Here is a 21300-nt window from a genome sequence, read left to right as displayed (position 1 = left end):
ATAGAGGACCTCGAGTACTACAATTCTGCCGAAGACACCATGTTGTTATCTCTTATCAGTTGCGCGGAAACCGTGAAAATCGCGGAGGCTAGACAGTAAGCCAACATACTCTACTTTAACGCCAACAGAATCATCAGAAAACATACTCACCTTTTCAAAAATATAAATCGAAGAAAAAACATATCGTAAACCATCCAAATTGTATTATAGTCCAAATTGTAAAAATTGAATAAATAGACTAATTTTCTGCAAAACTTTGAAGGGTAACTGTTGTTTTTTATATCATATTTGAGAAGATCACGAAAATAACTTCCGATATGAATATATGACTTATTTGTATTTTTTCAGAAAAGTTGTTTATTTTAAGACTATTTTACAATTAGAACTATGTTACAATTTGGATGGTTTACGATACTCCACTCTCAATCTCAACCATAGATATGTGTCGTTGAGAATAAAAATGGGATAAGCCGAAACCACATGTTTTTATGGTAATTCATTTATTCATTTATTAACACCGCCAAAAAACTGGCTGAATATTTAGTTTTGCATGAAAAACCTTATCTTTTGATTTTTATACAATTTAGGGTATAAAAACGAAGCATTTTTGTGTTTCTGGTACGAGATATGAGGCAAGTACTCAAGCAAAGATGAAGATCTTGAAATGTTCTAAAACATTGCAGAAGACATATGTCTTCTATCTCTTACTAGGAACATAAAAATGATTCAAATGTAAACGAGCGGTTTCTGCTATCCCATTTGTATTCTCAACAACACATATATGGGTGTGTTTAATCGCAAAAAACAGAGGTTTGCGGTATTTAATTGATACATAACGAAATTGGATTTTGTCGATTCTGTCGGTTTCTTTTTTATTTGATTACCATTTACAGAATTGGTGCCGATCGATCGTTGGTTTTCGTACTTCTTAACGTAACGCTGGCGAATTGAGACGCACTGCACTTGCCCGGCCAAATGTCCATATCCACAAGTGAAATTCAGAAAGCACGGTCAAAATGAGAAAAAGAGAAATAAAATTGGTTTCCAAGTTAGTTCTATCTATTACACCACTACCAAGGTTAAATACGGAGGGAAATATAAAAGCACAATACAAGGTTTGGGTTAACCCTTAGCCAAAACGAACACTAGTATTAAAAGACAAATGTTAAGATTAGGGTCGTTAGAAACGGGTTTAATTGGGTTTCCTGAAATTGGTTATCAAGGTTCAATTAGAAGAATAAAAAAAAACAATTGATAGGGTTAAATTGCAAAACAAACAAAAATGCACTTTTTGTGTAATAATTTTTATTAAATGTTTCAAAATCAAAATCAAAATCAAAATGAACTAACAAGGGAAATCAAGGAAAATAAAATGTCTTTACAAAGAAGCGATAACCATTATTCGATCCACTTGCGGCTATATTTTTGTGCAATTTCTTCTTCCAGTTTAAGTTCATTAGCTTTGATTTCCGTTCGTTCGTTCAATTTGGCATTTATGATGATTTTTGTCGAGCGCGTCGCTCTTATTCAATGTACAGAAAGAAGTTTCTTTTTTGCTGTCTCGCCGAATGACTAAAATTAAATTACGAATACATGCGGCCGACTTCAAAAGGATCCGAATGTTTCAGCGGCTATTTTTGTAAGGTTTCTATTTACTATTGCATAGAATACGTATGCTAATTAAATAAAAAAGTATTCCCGGCGTTTGACGAAGTGCTGTTACAATTACTGCATGAGCATTATTTTAATCGTTACATTTTTCGCTCGCTCGCGCTCGCGCGTCCGAATCAATACATGGAACCATTTACTGTTCATCTTTTTATTCGAAAATGAATGAAGAGGCGTATGACGAGTGGAGGTAAAATTAGACAATCGGCACACCCCAAAATTAATATTATATAGAAAATCGCCTTATGAATTAAGCTGCATTCTTCGGGTTTCAGTGGAAAGTTACGGTTTCTCTGTCTGTCGGTTGTTCAGCACATTCTATATTCGGTATATCAACGGCTCATGTAAACACTTCGTATTATTTACATTTGTTGCGTCGCTTTTTTCAAGTGAAAGTTTAATTTGAATAAGCTATTTTCAGCCAGGTGAGCTCTCAGTTTTGATTCGAATAATCGTTGTCGTTATATTAACATATATGAAACAATATGTATTCCCTTTGCCCCATGTTGCTAAAGTACATATTTAATAAATCCAAGGAATCATTTTTCCACACATATCTCATTCAACGGAAAAATTATCTAAATTAACATCTATCATAATAATTATTAGAATTGAATTGAATAGAATAGAACGTGGAAATTGGCGAACAGAAAAACGTACGTATTCTAATGTTGAGTGGAAATCAACAAAGCGCAAAAGCTCATGGGATTAAAGACATTGTCTCTGTCTGGCGAATAAACTGTGTAATCGGAGTGAGTCATCTACGTTATTCTACGGTGCTATTCGGAAATTTAAAGCATAAATTCACCAATGAAACAACAACTGTGAACAAAGTACTTCGAAAATCGACTCATTTGACGTTACGACACACATTTGAGTATGTATTTACGTGTCTATTAATTCCAAATGTCGGCTCAAAAGATAAAATCCCTTGGTTTATAACCATAGCGCTTTAAATTGAAATATTGCTAGAGTTTGTAGGCATACCGCCGATAAAACTACTTCCATCTCATTGTCGTACGTATGCATTGAATTCCCGGAATCACAATGTGTATGGAATGCATAAAATAAAGCGCCATCTGTGCCATGATTCTTTTGTTCGTATAAGTCCAATGTATTCAATTTGAACACTCGGAAAACGTTCAAACGTTCAACATCATCATTCCACATAGCATTGCATAGTTCATTTTCCATAGACTTGGTGGCGCTTATATTGTGACAAACGTCAAAGCATAGGATTGTATACATTACATATTGTGATTCCGGAATTCCCTAGCAGAATCAATCCATGAAAAGGTTATCGTGTCGTAAAACAGTGATATTTAAGTATCGGTTTTATTAGCACATTAATTGGCTTTCGTGAAATACGTTCAAAAAGATATTTTACTTTGACTTATGAACGCATTGAACAATGCTCTGCAACCATTTACATTTCATATTTTGTGTGTAAGAGCGTAACGCTTTTCGCTGAAAATCCCATTAAAAGTGTAAACGTTTTTGTCAATTTAAATCTCGACGTGAGTATGACACTTTTCCTCAAGTGAAAATTGTTAATAAACTAAAGGTCTTATGTTCTAAGAATAAGTAGAAAAAAAATAAAATGAACATGCTCCCAGAAAATTATTTCTATGCCAAACGAACAGAATTATCTTGACCCCATAGATCATACCATGGTCCATATGCTTTGCTTTCATTCACATTTTGATATTCATTGTTTTGTTTGTCACTTTTCGGATTACCATTTTTCGTTGGTTGTCGGCCCGTTCTTCTTTCGCGACGATCTATACTTTTTGACTTCATGATAGCATCTGTGTCGCTGAAGCAACCATTTGAACGAGTCACTGGGGCGTTTTTTGTGAGTCTCGTTCGCGGCAATAACGTTCCCGGTCGGGATGTGTTAAGTTCTTCAAGTTCAATGTTTTGATCGCTTTCGCCACGGAATGTTTTGAATTCCATTTTTGCATTGTTTGCATGTTTGTTTTTGTTCTTTTGGTTTTCGCGACGAACTAAATGATCATCGACCACAATGCAATCGTATGGATCTGAGCTCGAGGCTGAGTTGCGTTCTGTGTCTGTACCGCTCGAATAATATTGCTTTAATATCTCTTGACGTTTGACTGTTTTCATGATAACATCGGTGACGCTGTCATCATCGAAAAATTGATTTTCAGCAGTGCTGCGACGCAACGAGTTTGTGTTTATGATTAACGGTGCTTCTTCAAAGTCTCGATTATAATCGTGCTTTCTCGACTGTTTCTTCAATGTGTCCATGTCACTTGTGTCATAGTATTCAATGGTCTTGATTACTTGTTGACTTGGTTTAACGTTTGTATTCTTGCTACTCGATTTTGGACGCGTTTGACGTTGATTTTGCGATTGCTGCTCTTTTTTCGATGGTTTTTTATTGTATTTGTCATTTCGGTCATTTTCTTCTTTTCTTTCTCTCCCCCTTTCCATTTCGTATTGATGTACAAGTTTGGCGCGCGAAACCATATTTGGTGGTGGTGAACGCGCTTGGACACGATCATTTCGAGCATAGATATTTTCTTCTTCATGTCGGTCATCGCGTTGCATTACACGCTCATCCATTTTATTTTTTGTTATCGGATAAATCAAGCTGCGATCATCGATGCTGGAAAAGTCATTGTGCATATCATTTTGCCCGTTTACCAATGTTTCCGAACTGTTTGTGCTGATTGTTTGATTTTCCAAGCTTCTGTGGCGCAAACGTTTCAATGTAGCTGCTTCGCGTTCGCGCTCAATTGTTTTCTCATGATCAGTCTGAACCAAATCCTTATGTTGCCACAGTGCCATACCCTCCAGAATTTCGTCGTCCGATTTACCAAATTTCCAGAATGATTTTGTACGTTTGACAAGGTGTCCATTTTGCTGGTCAATTGTGCGATAAAGTAAATCCATGCTTTGTTCATCGGTTAAATTTCCAAAACTCGTTGATTGACGGATATTGTGGCGTGATTGTGGCGATGAAGTTTTACTCTTCATCGATTTCATTGTGCTCGTTTGCGTTTCAGCACCGGCGCGACGTGGAATACGCGACTTTTTCAGAGTGCTACTCTCATGATTGGTTCTGATTTTTATGTGAGATTAATGGGAATTGAATGATGAACAACCGAAAAATAAACACAAAAAAAGAGAAAAGAGCACACAAAAATCAAGAAAAAAAATTAGGAAAACATAAAACAGAAAATAAATGTGGATTGAAATGGATTGGATTTAGTGACGGGTAATTATTAGTGAGGCGAGGCCATGGAATGGTAGCCACAGGTAGCCATTGTTTTATTTTATTGACTCATTGTGTTATATTGGGTGCTAAGGAGAACAAACAGCTCATTGAATTACCGTATTGGGACGCGATTGATGTTCTCCTCATCAGAGTAATCCACCTCAGGTTGTGCTGGCGGCTGATCATTGGCAAAGCCGCTATCGTTACTGCTGTGTAACGATGCGCTTGTCACACCGCTTCGTGGCTTCGGTTTCATTCCAGACGTCTATTTCAAAAAATGACAGAGATGTTATGCAACGTATTCATTTTGTCATTCCCTTTTCAATTGCATTCAAACTGTTTTACCTGTTTGCTGTAGTTAAGTGTGGACGGCATTGATTTGCGATTTTCGATGATTGGTGGGCCACCATTCGACGAAAAGCTATGCGATTGTGAAATTTGATTTTTCGATGACGTTCCATATGTAGGCACTGGAGCTGGGATCGTGGGCGGAGCGGGTTTGTTCATTCCATTCATTGCACCATTGCCGGATACACGGCGATATTGCTTCGATCGACGATACATAATCGTGTCGCCAAACATGCGAGTGGGTGAATGTTCGTCTTGATATGATGCCAATTTCGACGAAATTGCAGCTTCGTCTTCGTCTTCTTCGATCAAAGTACTGTCAAGCGATGAATCTGGCGTATGATCGCGAGGATGGTGTGCATTTTGATGGCCGCCCATTTGTTGCTGTTGCATTTGTCCATTCGAATGATGATGACCGTTCTGAGCTGAACTCCAGTGATTTTGATCTTCTAACTCGTTTTCCGTGTATGCGACTGGGAACCAACCAAATAATTGCGTTCGTAAATTCTCTCCGAATTGCCATCCCTTGGCCCGCTCACCCACCAAAGCGATACGATCGTTTTCGTGGAATGTCAACTGATTCTCACCAGATGCCAAATACGAATATAGAGCACGAACAATCAAGCGTGAATCGTTCTTCGGAGTTGCTGTTCAGCATGATAAAATATTCGAAATTTTGTGATTTCTTCTTATGTCAAAATGACCAAAAATAAAAAGCATATTTGAATAACTTACGTTCAATGGTAGCGGTTGTAGTCAAGTTGAATTCGGATTTGGCTCGTGGCATATTCATGGTTGAACTGTTGACAACATCGCCCAATGAGCGCATATCTAAGCATGATGCATCAATCGACTTCGTCTTCCGAATGGCCGAAATGATTGAGCCTCGGTCAGATTCATCATCAATGTATTGATCCTATGTCATGAATTTTATTGAAATTTAATAACATTCAAACCGAATTTATTGATTTTGATTGGTTTTCTGTGAAACTTGCCTTGATATTCTTGGCGAACATATTCTCAACGTTCGGTGGCAAAAATTCTCTTGAAGATGAAACTTCGTCCCAACTATCCAAATGACTCGAAAGGCAATTCCTTCCCGATGAATGATAAGCAACCCAGTGCTTGGCCAACGAGCATTGTCGCTCCAAAACGAAGCCATAGCGACGTCTTTCTTGCGTCATTGCCTAACAGAACAAAAGCAAATGTTGAAAAAGTTATTGATGACACTCATTTATATTACAACATCTTTTTAAGACGGACATAAAAGCAACGACACTGACGCTCCTCTTTGCCGTGCTGCAGAGGAAATATTGTGTTTCTTGCATCGGAAACTTGTTTCGATTTAACGCACAGCAGTATAAGATTACTGGATTTATGTAAATATAAGTGAGATTCGGAAATTCGAATAAAAACATTTTTCTGTATATACCATAAAATCTGTAGAAAAGGAGAGCTCCAGTGATGGGTCAGTGACATTGTGCATATTAACAAGTGCTTTACTCATAAACCCGGCTACAACACATTCCCAAAATGACTTCCTAATCATTTTATCAACTGCAGATAAAACCAATTTTAGGCTACTCATTTTTCGAGTTGCATGTAGACAATGGAGTTATGAAGTGGAAATGAAAAAAATCGATTGAAGCCAGATTTCAATTTATTATCATTAAGCAACTGACTTTCAAAAGGGTACTTGAAGCGGCTCGGTTGTTTAATAAGTTTGTGTTGTTAAAGGAGAAGGCGTATTCCAAGCCTTTCGTTTTGGTTCGGCTTTTCCAATGTAATAAAAATGCTAATTTATCTCAATTTTGAAGCTATTCACAGCTTCATCTGCTTATTATTTGGGAGCCTGCCAATTCAAAAAAAGAAGAATGCGAAAGTAACATATAAACATTTTTAAATTATCAAATTAACCGAACAGAAGACTTATTTGTTGAACAAAGTGCGGGCTTCGTTTCTGACCTGCTTTAGAAAATGAAGACGTTTGTTGTGCAGCACACGCATAACTGAACAAAAAACGGGTTATGATGTATGCCTTTTCCCCCCTGATTCTCAAGTGGATTGAAGAAAAATTTTCTGCCTCCCAATAAAAAAAAATTAAAGCACCTTCTTTGGTTCTGGTAACAACAATTTTTGAACCAAATAACTTCACACTGCAACACCGAATGTTGTCCACGGTTTTCGCTACATGTTATATTTATTAAGCAATTTACCGGTAGCAACTCGACTTGTAGCAAGGGCTTGCGACGAACAAATATATATGAAATATCTTTAAATATATTCAAATATGCCAAATATTTCAAATATTGAAGCATTATTTGTTTACAAAATGCATCTTGATATTTCGTATGATTGACATATTTGGCTATATTTCAAATATTTCATATATTTGAAAATTGAGAGAAATATTTCATATAGATATAGTCAAAATAATATCGGGTAATACCAAAAAACGTCAAAATGTGGCTTAAATATGCCTTAAATATATCAAATATTCCAAATATTTGAAATATGACGGAATATGACTGAAATATAGAAATATATGAAAATATTGCCGTATTTCAGGCGTCGCAAGCCCTTCGACGCATTCAGCATGCGAAAAATAAGGTTTAGATCCGTAACATAGCCATCTTGTGTCTTTGCCTAATTTCACCAATAAATTTCATACGTTCTATTGTACGAACAAAAAATTGTCCCAATTACTAAAAATGAATGACGAATAGTCATTGGTCGTTTGAAATGACTTAAAATCACAATGAAAACTGGAAATTTTTGAAGCAGAAAATAAATAAAAAAAGTCGGGAATATTTATTTTGGCTCAGACTCATTCAAATGTCTGCCACGATTCATATCCTCTGCGATAAAGTGTGTGTCTACACTTGCAGATGAATTTCACAAAATTCGAGTGCTACTAGTATTTATACGGATGCTCGTATCCCCTGGCTTAATCGCAGACAAACCATATCCGGAGAACGAAGAAAAAATATTGTGAAATAAATTAAATTTGACTGGAAAAATTGGCTATATTTTATTCAGTGCTGTAATAAAACGATGTGTATAACACTGGATGTGATGCGTAGACGGTGTACATGTTATATAAATTGAATCTCTTTCGCTGTTTTCCCCATTTTTTGTTGAAAAAATAATTTGATATAGCCACACATCTTTTTGCTCGTTGAAGACGACGACGACGACTTCTTCCCATTTCAAGTATAAACTGTTTTGTGTGCATCGTATCCAATGTGTTCTTGTTTTATTTTAAAGCGGCGACTATAAAAATGTGTTCCCATCATATTTCGATAGTCATATAGGTTTACACTCAATGGCGATAGAAAAAATGGGCTTGCCCGTGAAAATTTACGATGCTTTCAAAATGGTTGTTCGAAGGTGCATTTCATACGATTTTTTTCGACTCGAGCATGAGACGCAATCATTCATGGTATAACATAAGGTTTTTTAAGGAGCAAGTACTCTTCAATAGAAGACATTCAACTGGAAACAAAATACATGACGCGGAGATAAAAAAGACAAAAGAAAATATTGCTAAATAAGATTATTGAAAAATTTCTCTTGTTGCAAACAGTGGCAGTGTCGACGAAGCATGGATCGAGAGCATAAATGGACTTCTTTCATCTTCAAATCGCTAGTTGAACAAGCAGTTACTGCATACACATTCATTTGCTGAGAATATATGCGATGGAATATTAAAAAAAATAGACTTTCTGATGCATTATCACTGTCTCCACTATATCTTATCTCGCTGGTTCCTTTTTGTACGCAGTCCACATCTTCATATTTGGATAAATTGTGCATATAAAAACGGTAGCTGGTTGCGATTCTTCTTCTGTTTGAATAACAAGATATGTATGTGCACTGTGCACTGTACAGCAGAGCGTGTTATGAGCAGATTTCAGCTGCTGACGAGTATGCGTTGCGTTTTTTTATCGCATTTGCAGTGCAAAATTCATATTTCTTCAGTGAAAGGGAAATGTTGACATCAGCTCATAACACGGTCTGCTGTACAGTGTTGTGCAAGCAACGATTTGAGTATAAGAATAAACAGTAGTTTGGGCGCAACGAGACAACTTTTCACTTAATCATTTTAAAATTTTAATACGAAAATGACGTAGTTTGTGTGCGAGTAAATGTCGGCAACTTTCTGTGCAATGTAAATCGAATGAGAATGTCGGTGAGTGCTTTTGGCAATAAAGCCAGACCATATAACAACGGAAAAACATACATAAACAAAACGATGCAATGATACACTCATGAAGCTAACAAAGTTTTGACTAAAATAAAAAAAGGAAACACAATTCAAACGAAATGGAATCATACTCACATTTTTAAGACTTTGTTCGCAGAACACATCCAATTTGTTCTTCTCTTCATCCAATGTTTGAATCGACTGATAGTCCGGCGTACACACGAACAGCAGAAAAAGAATGGTTGGTGGATGGTTGAAATGAAGATGCAAATAGTTTGAATTATTATTTAAATAATTTAGATACTTTTTTAGCTTATAACAACATTGCAGTTCCAGACAACCAGTTGACAAGCATCGCACGAAGACTCGTTATACAAAGCTCAGCAACATCACAAGCGCATTTCCAATGAAAAACATAGACACAGAAAATACTTCTTGTGAGTGGAGCACAAACTCAAGTTTAATTCACTCTTTCTCTCCAGTAAATGCGTCAACTAAATATCGTGAACTGCTCGATGGAAAAAAAAGTTAGGTTCCATGCAAAAGTGACACAGTTGTGACTCGATGTCAGCCAACAGTTGCACAGTGCTCGTTCTCTAACGATGTAAAAATGTGTATTTACTTTGATCTCCTTATCTGTATTTTGGACGTTATTTTTCTTCTTTCGTTGCTTTTTCATCGTGGCCGCTGCCTTGCTGTAGCTGTCAGCTCGTATTTTATGTTGTTGCAGAAATTTCCTTTGCTCGAACTGGATGTGGTACATTGTTGTTGTTGGCGAAGTTGTCGGTGAAACAGATTTGCCGAAAAAAGACATGCAAACGCCACATACACACAGTGGATTGTGTTTTGCCAAACACAGAGAGAGACACCGAGACCAATGCAATATATAACCAGAAGCGGCAGCAGCAGTAGCAGCAACACAAGTGTTTGATGTTGTAATGGTTGGATGGTTTTGATTAAGCGATGTGGGGTCACATGAATAAGCGCATGCAGAGTACGCCAAGACGAAAAAGATTTGCAAAAACAAAGTTCCAGAGAATAATTCAATTAGTTTTCGGCCAAAGCAAGTGAACACCGGACGAGATTAAACACAATTGTTTAAAATTAATTTGGAGTAATTTGTTTGTCAGGATGTGATAATATAAAGAGCAAGTCAAATGAGAAAGAGGATTTTACCTGCACGACCTTCGTGTCTCGCTCCAAATTCGTTTCCAACGGCACGAGCAAATCCACGTAGAAAGCTTTCAACTGCAAATATCACAAGCGAACATCACGGTTATTCATTCATGAACATTTTTGTTTTTCCTTTTTTTCTCATTTTTTGTAAATTTATAATACTCACTATATTCATGTGCTGATCTTGGATCTCCTTATATACACCGACGATGCTCATGAGTGCCGAACCTGTGCAGTAACAAAAAGCGAAAATGAAACAACTTTTGGTGAAAACTTCATCACGGTATGAAAACATTATTTCAGATTGGAATAAATTTTCTTTCAATGTTTTTACGTAAATATTTGGTCAAAATGTGTAATTGAATGCACTGCACATTAGGGTGTTTTCGGCATCATTTAATCAAAAAATGGAATGCCTCATTCGATAGATCTCAGAATTCTGAGTCGATTGATAACATTTTTGTCGCGGATGGACTTGTGATGACACTTCCCGATGCTGAAAACAAAAACAGTTTTATTCTGAATTTGCATAGTAACCTGTGACAACCAGATTTGATTTGAAATTTGGGAGCAGAAATTTGACAAGAAAACATTAAATTGAATCTAGTTGTCACACGTTACTATAGAAATTCAGAATAAAACTGTTTTTGTTTTTAGTTTCGGGAAGTTTCACCACAGGTCTATCCGCGACAAAAATGTTATCAATCAACTCAGAATTCTGAGATCTATCGAATGAGACTTACCATTTTTCGATTGAACGATGCCGAAAACACCCTACTGCACATTGATAATAATGAAATCGAAATGGATGAATTTACGTTCGGTCGGCGAATGTAAATAAACAACAGCATTATTTTAAGTTATGCTGATGGCATTTCGAATACGACAAGACCAGTAGCAATTATCCAAAAACCGCGTCGAAATATCGTGCACACGTGCCTTGACGCAGATTAAAATGTTTCGGAACAATTTTCAATTATCATTTAATCATTTAATTTGACGTGCCATTTTAATGGAACGCAAATGGCAAGCCGATTTCGAAATTGGACACACGCATCTTTTTGGGCAAGGACAGAACAACGATTGCGATTGCATAATTTAAATGCAATTACATTGACAATCAATCGAATTTGAATAAATGTTGGCTATTGCTATGAAAAAAAATTCGGAAAGTATGTGTTTGGTGCGTTCGCTTTTGACCGCATTGCATATGTTTTCTTCCGTCGTTTTTTCGGTGCTGTTGATTCAACTATTTGCAATCGATATCGTTCCAAAGAGGGACAAACTCCAATCCAATCCAATCCAATGCATATACAGTGAAAGCGACGCGAGCAAAATAAAACAGCAGCAACAGTGCCATATAGATCAGTTTAATTTATTGTTGGATTTACATCGGGGACCAAAATGCCGAACTGACTGCAACGAGTTAATAATGAATCACGAAATGGCCCCGAAAATGCAGATTGGTTTTACATTTTGTATATTTGACCCGACGCCTTTTGATCTCATAAATCCATGTTCGATAGTGAACAAACATTCTGCACGTCATGTTTCAACCATCCCACTTCAGCGTACGCCGTACATATTACAAAAAAACACTAAATAAATTTTATCGTAAACCCAAACTAACTCTAAACATGAAAAAAAACGTGAACTATTACGTATACTATTTAGTCAAGGAGTAAAAAAATATTAATGCGAAGTACAAACATAAACTTGATATGAATTTTGCACCAAAAATCGGATATTAAAATGGTTGCGGTAGTTGCTCTGTTCAGTTTGCGGTAAAATTTGTTTAGAATAAATGCATGCTGGAAGCTAATTTATACCGGTTTTCATCAGATGCAAATTTCTATTTGCGAGAAAACTGGACGAGAGCGCTACAATCAGAACGCCATTTTCAACAAGTTGCCATGTATTCATTGAATCTCTATCAAACCAAAAACGTCAATGTCGACCATGTTTGCACAATAAAATCGCAAATACATGTGTAGAATCGGAGTTGGAAAGTTGCTGAATGCATTCATTAAATGCAATGAAAAAAAACTAGTACACTACTCGCGGGGGTATCATTACACTAACAATAACATATTTGCAAAATGAAATTCGTTCAAAACCTCCTGACACGGAGTGAACACGCTCACTTTACAAACGCACTTGTTCACCTTGCCGGTTTGACAGCTAATGTCAAATCGACTTCTGTTTCAGTGTAGTTTTCTGTTCGAACGCAAGCGTTTTCTCAGTAAGGTCCGCAAAATTAAAAAAACAATTCTGCCACGAACCAGTTTCTATTTTGAATCTAACATTTTTTTTATTATGTGAACTCCAATATAGCTGCACAGTTAATAATATATTATTAATTATACTATCGGTATTAACATCGCATGTTAATAATATATTAGTATGATAATACCGGTATTAACTGGTATTAACTAGTAAGTAATAGCGATATCAACAGGAGATGTTAATAACGTATCAGTTGTTAATACGGATGGTATGATCATACTATATTATTATGATTTTCATGATAATATTTTATTAACATCCATGTTAATAATTATTAACATTTCGTGTAAATAAATGTACATTTACACTGAACTTGTGTTCTGGAAGTGGGTTTTGGTGGATCTCAAGGATCGTTCAGAACTGCTCCCGATTCTAGAAGTGGGTTTTGGTGGACCCACAGGATGGACCAGATCCGATTTGGCAATGCCCTGGCCCATCCTGAAGATCCACTTCCAGAACCGGGAGCAGTTTAATTATTAACATGGATGTTAATAAAATATTATCATGAAAATCATAATAATATAGTATGATCATACTATCGGTATTAACATCGCATGTTAATAATATATTAGTATGATAATACCGGTATTAACTGGTATTAACTAGTAAGTAATAGCGATATTAACAGGCGATGTTAATATCGTATCAGTTGTTAACCCTTTGACGACCTTTGGGACACATATGTCCCATTTTGTTTTTCGTCAATAATTTCCACATTTTTAGACCGATTTCGATAAAATTGGTTTCTTTTGAAAGAGAATGAATGTAGCTACCAGAAAGTACCATAATATTGGATATTTTACATCACTGTGCTCAAATAGAACACTTCAAAGTCGAAAAATCTTAACTTTTTTTTCAAATTCCACCAAACCCTATATAATTTGAAGGGTACAACTTTTAAAGCTGAAAATTGGAAATGTTGTACGGAGTGTCTGTTACTTTCCAAGGATAATCGCCTTTTCTACAAAAAAATTTGTTTCAAATTTTTATTGCTTTTGGCGTGATGGGACATATGTGTCTCATTGGTCGGTAAAGGTAAATAATTACCACTGATTTCCCTGTATTTCAACCACTTTTCGCGAATTTTGAAACACACAAATTTACAAAAAGATCGTTAAATTCGTGATTAAATGGGCACAACAAAGCATGATTCAAACCATTTTTGGTTTAAAAAGATTCTATAAATTTTAAAAATGGAAAAGATTTTACACGTCGTTCTTATGGGAGACATGTTTTTTTCATAGAAAAATAAAGGTAAATAGTTACCTTTACCGACCAATGGGACACATATGTCCCATCATTTTTTTCATATTTGCAATTGAAAAAATTAATTTTTGATAACACTTTTGTTAATATTTTTGGGGTCGCTGAGCACGAATCTGCAATCAGAATTGCAAAATTCCCAGCCGTTCAGTTTTGGTCGTCAAAGGGTTAATACCGCCTAGTTAATAATATAGTATTAATAATTATTAATAATATATTATTAACTGTGCAGCTATAAACTCCAATATATCATATAAAACCGTAATTTTCTCTCATACAACTCAATTGAAAATGAAAGAAATTTTTTTTTTAAATACGGGCTTAACCTACCGAAAGAAAGCAATTTTTTTGTCTTGTGTACCAGCGGCATATTTGCACAATTTTATTTGGCAGAGTCGAAACATTTTTATTTATTTATTAAAATTCAAATATTATTATTATTTCACCACACAACACAATGTCGACTATGTTTGAAACTGCATTGAATACACCCATCAATGTAGTTCCAAACGTTGCCGTCAAAATGTGTGACGTTGTTGGCTTGACGTTTAATGATCGAGACTATCGCGGTGATACTACTATAGTATAACTCACCGATATCAGTTGTTCCACCTTGTTGAGCATTCATGGCTATTTTTGCCAGCGCCTCGTTGAATACGCGTGATGCAGCAGCAGCGCCTGTGAAAGAGTTAGTTTAAATTTTATTTGTGGCATTGAAATCGAATGATACAATTTCAAAAAAAGAGGAAATGAATATTTGAAATCACTTGTGCGATGAACGGTAGCGAAAATCGCTGTAGAAGGTCGACCCTTGAATTCGATAAAAACGAAAATCAAATACATTTGGTTTTTTTTTTCAAACTAACAATATTTTCAAAGTTAAACGAGGAAAGTTTTCGTTTGCCGTTAAAAGTCATTCAAATTTGAGAGTAAAAAAAATCAGCAATAGTCTAACGAACTGCCTCAGTCAGATACTTAAAATTAGTTCAATGAAACAAAAAAAAAAGGAATTGCAAACGGAAGGATTTTCAGAGATCTAATCTTTTCCAGGGACAAACTACTCGAACCGGTCGTTTACCAAATCGAATGCAGAATGCAAAATGACAAGAGCGTTTTAATTGAAAATATAAAGTGAAGTAAAGTAAACTTACCATGTAGTGCTTTGAGATACGCTTTGCCGGCACTAATTAGTTGTCGAGCGCCTGGATTGAACTTTTCCAAAATGTTCTGAAATTGAATCAGGATGAACAAAGAAGACGCATTTAATTAAAAACATCAACAATAATACGAATGAGAAAAATAAATTGACACGATAAAATGAACTCGAATTAAAAGACAGGAATTCGAAATCGGACACCAAAACAACGAAATTAGAAGTAGCTTGAGAACAGCTCTAGAGCTGTTTGTGTGGCTGTTGCGAAAGCGAACGAGAATTCACGCGCGTGGGTGAATGCTCAAGCTCATCCGTAGATAACTGAATGTGCCGACAGGATGAGAGACGTTGAAGTAAACAATTGAATACGCGTTTAATTGAATTTTTCCCCAAACATAAACTGAACTAATGAAGAGCTGTGTTCAGCACCACTTCTAGTTTCGCACCAGCGATGGATTTGAAAAGAAAATGTAATGGAAATGTACACCGAGACAGTGAAGTGGATGATAATGAAACGGCGAACTTAGCATTTATTTGGCCGTTGGTAAACAACAACTTCGAGCCACGAAAATCGAGACTTAAACGATACAATTGAATCCAGTGCTAAATGAGAGATTTTCTTCGATGTTTTTTTTTGCTATCGAACCCATCTTGAATGAGAGCCGATGTGTGTAATTGTGTAATGGCTCAACCAAACTTAAAACTGTCTGACAATATTGCCACGAAAATAGAGAGTAGATTGAATTGAAATGCATTCGTAAATATTTCCTTTGTATTTGAAGCCCATCTCTCTCTCTCTCTCTCTCGTCGTGTTTCCGCTAGCAAGCGTGTCTGCCATTCGGCAAAATAAATATTTGTTCTTTTCCTGCGATTGCAAAATTGCGATCGTAACTTAATTTTCACCAGCACACACAATGCTAGCTCGTGCTGCTTTGTGTCTCGATCCTTTTTTTGTGCCGGGATAAAACACAATGCATTGCCATTGTTCTCGACACGATACAATGCAGCCGCCAAATCAAGGAAATTGCTGATTTAAAGGCAATAGCACAATTTTCAGTGGTGGTGCGAGCATTCGTTTTTTTCCTCAGTCTATTGGCATTGTTTTCATAATGTTTCCAACCAACGGCACTTTTACTCAGTCAATTTTCCGACTCAATTGTTCTAGAACGCATTGTCTCCAACCATTAAATCGCCTGATAGCTTTTGCAACTCGTTTGATTTAATAAAGAGTTTAGCGTTGCATCCCAAATTGTGCTTCAGGTACGCTCTATTCAAATGGATCGAAGTAAATTATTCACAAGAAGTGTCTGTGGGGTCGAACCTTATGGCGAACAAACCATTTTGTATTCGATAATGTAATTAAATTCACAGTCACATTGGAAAAAATATATTCGAAAATAAAAAATAATTCCAAAATTCCAAACGATAATTGATCTAATGAAAGCAGGCAAAGTCCAGAAATAAGTGGTTTAAATAGTCACATATTATAATAATTACAATAATTTAACAATGGAGTGACAAAATGTCGATGACAAACCTGTGTCCAATGCTAATGAGATGCAAACAGCAGTAGTTTTGCTGTTAATGAGCAAAAAGTGCCAAACAAGCAAATCATTCGTTTGAACGCTAACGAAAATGGAGTTAATCTTTTGACAAACTTTAAATGAACGACTGAACAACTTTGACACAGTTGAAAAAATACGCATCGTTTGAGAGGTATTTCACGCGCCAAATGTATCGTTTCAATTCGCTCATTCTACCAATAATTGCGTTTCATTTGTGGGCAAAGCCTTGAAAATGCTAAGAAAAATTAAATGACGATGGCAAAAAAGTGCAGAAATTGCAATTTTCAAACATATTTTGCCGTGTAATTCCATGTCGCATTTTTCTTTGTCATAATTTCATATTTTTGCCATTTTGCTTTCGATTCATTTCTCAAAGTAACGGTTTTATCCAGTTACGCGGCAAATTATTTCTCATTTCTTTTTCTTTCGCTTTCTTCACATCTTTCTTCGTCGCATGCAACGAAGGAACGGAATGAGAGAGAGCAAAATTACGCTGAAAACAAATGCTGCGTTGAAAAAATGATGTTTGATTTTGAGTGCGACATCAAACCGCATTTATGCAGGAAATTTGCTTGGTTTATTTGTTTGTCGTCGTAACATAGAAATAAGGAAATGACAAATTAAACGTCTTTTGCGTCTGATATGGCGAAAGCGAATTCGGGGGGCTTTTTCGATTGCCGGAACGCCTGATGATGATTTGATTATGTAATTTTTCTTCATCTGTGCTGCGTATCGATCATGCTTGTCGGTTGTGTTTTCCGCAATTGTTTGATTGCGATGCACAAATTGGTTATTTGATTAGCACCCAATCGAAGACTAATAAGAGGGAAGCCTCCGGCATATTTGAATATAATCAAATGATTGCCATTCTATTCCGATGACAAGCAATTTTGCTATTATAAAATAATTGAAGGCTATGATTACTATAGCAATCAATGTGTTTCGCCTCTTCTTTTGCGTCGCTTAATGAGTCATGACATTTCGATACATACAGATATATAGTAAACCGGTTGAAAGGAGCAACGAAAAATACAACATCTGGTGACGTAGCATAAAAAAAGGGATTGAAATGAAACAAGACAAATGACCTAATGTAATGCACTCGTAAAGCAAATAAGCAAAAACAAATTACAAATAACTTGGATGCATTCTCATGGCTTGCAAATGTATCCAAAATATACTCAGCGAGAAGGCACGAAGCACTTGAATTGGAAGTACGCAAAACAGACGGGACAAGAACTCAACGTCAAAAAGAACATGACGATACTTTTGGGGCTTCGTTCATTTTACTTTTTTTTGTTCAGTGTACGGTGACTGACATGTTTCTGCACTGTTTTGCATTTTATGTCTTTTAAACTTTATTTGCTGTAATGTCAAACTGCTGAACCGCAAACTAAGGTGAGCATAAAACACCAAATGGTTTCAATATATATCACACACACATTCTCTTGCTAGGTACGCCATGTATAGTCGTTTGCATGTTTTATAAATCATATGTATATGTATGTGTATGTTAATTCCAAACACACATTCCACTCTAATTGTGAAGAACATCCACATCAAAGGGGAAAAAAGCTTGAAGAAAATTTTATTATTCATAGAGAAAGAAACCGAAATAAACTTTTGTAAAACATTGACCTGAAGCTCTAGCAAAACAACCTGCCATCATAAGAACTTGTTTTGGAATTCCATTTCATGTAAATACACCGAAGAGTTGTCAATATTTTCATAAGCTCTCTTTCACTTCGATTCGCTTCGAATGGTCAATTTATCAGTTTGAAAAACGAAAATATTAGTTGGAAAACAGCATGAATTATTCAATCGTATAGAATAAGCGACTGTGTTTTTTTTTGCTGGACTCTACTTTTTTCTCTTTCTCTCTTACCTCTGTGGAATGGAATTCCATCGGCCATAAAGCCATCCATTCAGTTGAAAAAATACCGTCACATTTAAACCTTACGCAATGCTTTAAAATGGATTATGATTTTGTGAAGAAAAAAAATGAATAATCTTGTGTGATACATTTTGTGCAGACGAAAAATCATGGGGAAACAATGTCTCGCCTTGTTTGATGAATAATAAAATTAGGTGTAGTCTAATACTTGTTGTTGAATTTACATCGAAACCATCGAGTTGTGGATATTTAATGTTGCAAAAAATGACCGAAGGTGCAAGAGCATAGATGATGCTATTGCCATGTTTGTCTATCGATAAATCCATATTTACGATATGCAAGTCAGATGTTAAATGGTTTTGTGCGTTTTATTGATAATAATTTGCTTCCGTCCATCAAAATCAATAAATTTTTCTCAATCACTTTCTGATTTATCATTGATTCAGTATAAATCGGGGTGATGAACCTTTTCACTTTACACACACCTTCAACACTAAAAAATATCGCCTTTTCTTTTTATTCTTCTCTTTTTTTTCCATTTCTACATCTCTAAATAGGAATTTCAATGTTGTTTTTAATAACGGAACACACTCTAATCAAATCAAATTCAAGCTCGATAGCTACATCGATTACTTTCTTTTAATGCAACTAATGAGGCAAAGTACCTAAAGTGGCCCAAGTGTTGTTGTTGTATTCATATCATGTAATTGATAAATGCAAATGTTTTTGCTGAAGTGGTCATTGAGTATTGCAACAACTATTAATGTAATTAGAATTAATGCTTTAAATACATCCTCTTAGTGTGGATGATCCGGCGGTGAAGCGGTCCATTCACCCGTTGCGAAAATTGTTTATTGTGTTCTATTCACAAGCGATGCTATTAGTACTATAAATTCAATACAAAGTAATGGATTGCGTATTTTATCTCGCACACAGCACACATTTCCATTCCAATCCGTAAATATCGTTGTGAAAAAAGCCCATCGAATTAATGAACTGGCTAGCGGCTATCGAAGCGAAATGGAAATGAATGCCGAGCATTGCATCGAAATCGACCGAGCATCAAAATTGATGTGCGTATTGGTTTGCGCGAGTGTGTGTATTTGCATTTGGGGCAATTAAAATGGTCATTGAATCGGGGGAGGCACTGAATGAGCGAAAGTCAATGGGCGCTGGAATTTTTGCGGGCTTCTAATACTGTGCGGTATGGCTTGCAGTGATCCGGTTGTTGGGAAAAAGGCACATGCACAGCGTGCACTGGTGTGTAGGAAACATATGTAAAACGCAAACACAATTTAGTTCATTTTTATCGATATGCTTGAATGGTATTTTCGTACAGTCGCCCTGACTGAATTTCATCTTCGACATAAAGTGCCATTCTCACTCGCGCTCTCAATGTCCCGGCTCGCTCGTTCACTTGCTCTCCTTCTCCTCCCACAGTCGCTTCGGTCGTAGTGTTAATGCACGAAACTTCACTGCAATTGAACATTTACTACGGATCGATATACCGTCAGTGATCTAATGGATCCAATGAAAATGAATGAAACACACTCACGCAAAATGATTGAGAATATTTAATGGAGGCTCCCATTTGAAATTTGCCATGGAATCGTATACAGTATGGCTACTAGTTGTTAAATAATAATAATGAACTAAGGTAAAATGTTCCATAAACCCATCGAATTTGGCAGTGTCATGTGTTATGTGTTCATAGATTGTCTAATTGCAATAAACAGAATCCAAAAGACACTCGAGCTCAAGCATATGTGCCAATTCAAGTCGGAGAATCAACGCCTAAAATGGTGTGCACTAAAATTTAATTAATTATCGTCTATCAAGTTAGAAGCAGCTACAGTGGTTCGCTATGTTATTCGACGTATTCGTTTTGGAATTGCATCATTTTGTGCAACAATCATCAATGCATTGTTCATAGTGTTTGGCAGAGTAGCAAATTAGAGCAAGTATGGTTCCAATTTCAATAAAGCTGTCAAAATTGGTGTCTCATCGGTGTGACAATGAAAACCAAAAGCTTTACACTTCTAGGACAACTTCATTCGCATGGCACGGTCTATTCGTACGGTAAAATTTACGTTTAGCCTCACAGGCTATTCGTACGGTGAATTTCAGAATTTCGTTCGAATAGATATAGAGACTAAACGTACGGATCGGATCGTACGAATAATTTTTCTCCGTATGTTTAGTCTCCATGTCTATTCATACGAAATTCTTAAATCCATCCATATAAACGAAAAAAATGATTCTGTTTCGAAAAATGGTAGCAATAAACAAAAAAACAACAACAACAAACCAATTTGATTGTAGACCGATCAACTGTTTTGAATCCGAAATTGCCGAATGAGCAATTAATATCGTTCACGCAGACAGACCGAGTTGATTTTTGCACTTGAAGACAGTACAATCAATCAGTTTGATTTCAATCATGATTTGCAGCCCAAACACAATTCACCAAAAATGAGTAATCAAATTGGTTTGTTG

The 21300-nt window shown here is 36.0% G+C and overlaps 1 protein-coding gene across 3 annotated transcripts in view; it reads right to left on the bottom strand.

Moving 5' to 3' along the window:
• Window positions 1-1260: 1260 nt before the first annotated feature.
• LOC129568401 (uncharacterized) overlaps window positions 1261-21300 on the bottom strand; it is a 109081-nt gene continuing 89041 nt past the window's right edge. For 2 of the 3 annotated variants that reach the window (XM_055446211.1, XM_055446214.1), the window contains 11 exons: window positions 15344-15419; window positions 14787-14870; window positions 10810-10871; window positions 10644-10715; window positions 10090-10215; window positions 9603-9668; window positions 6256-6447; window positions 5996-6176; window positions 5258-5907; window positions 5029-5177; window positions 1261-4756 (listed from right to left, as the gene is read on the bottom strand). In XM_055446211.1, the coding sequence (XP_055302186.1) occupies window positions 3295-4756; window positions 5029-5177; window positions 5258-5907; window positions 5996-6176; window positions 6256-6447; window positions 9603-9668; window positions 10090-10215; window positions 10644-10715; window positions 10810-10871; window positions 14787-14870; window positions 15344-15419 (3120 nt within the window). In that variant the 3' untranslated portion in view covers window positions 1261-3294. The remainder of the gene's footprint in view (window positions 4757-5028; window positions 5178-5257; window positions 5908-5995; window positions 6177-6255; window positions 6448-9602; window positions 9669-10089; window positions 10216-10643; window positions 10716-10809; window positions 10872-14786; window positions 14871-15343; window positions 15420-21300) is intronic. The other variant, XM_055446213.1, reaches the window with a different exon arrangement.

Source organism: Sitodiplosis mosellana, unplaced genomic scaffold, assembly GCF_009176505.1.
Source record: "Sitodiplosis mosellana isolate CC-2019 unplaced genomic scaffold, AAFC_SMos_1.0 Smas_scaffold_18, whole genome shotgun sequence".
Classification (NCBI taxonomy): domain Eukaryota; kingdom Metazoa; phylum Arthropoda; class Insecta; order Diptera; family Cecidomyiidae; genus Sitodiplosis; species Sitodiplosis mosellana.
The sequence above is the reverse complement of the archived record's forward strand: the minus strand, read 5'-3'. Positions and strand labels throughout refer to the sequence as shown.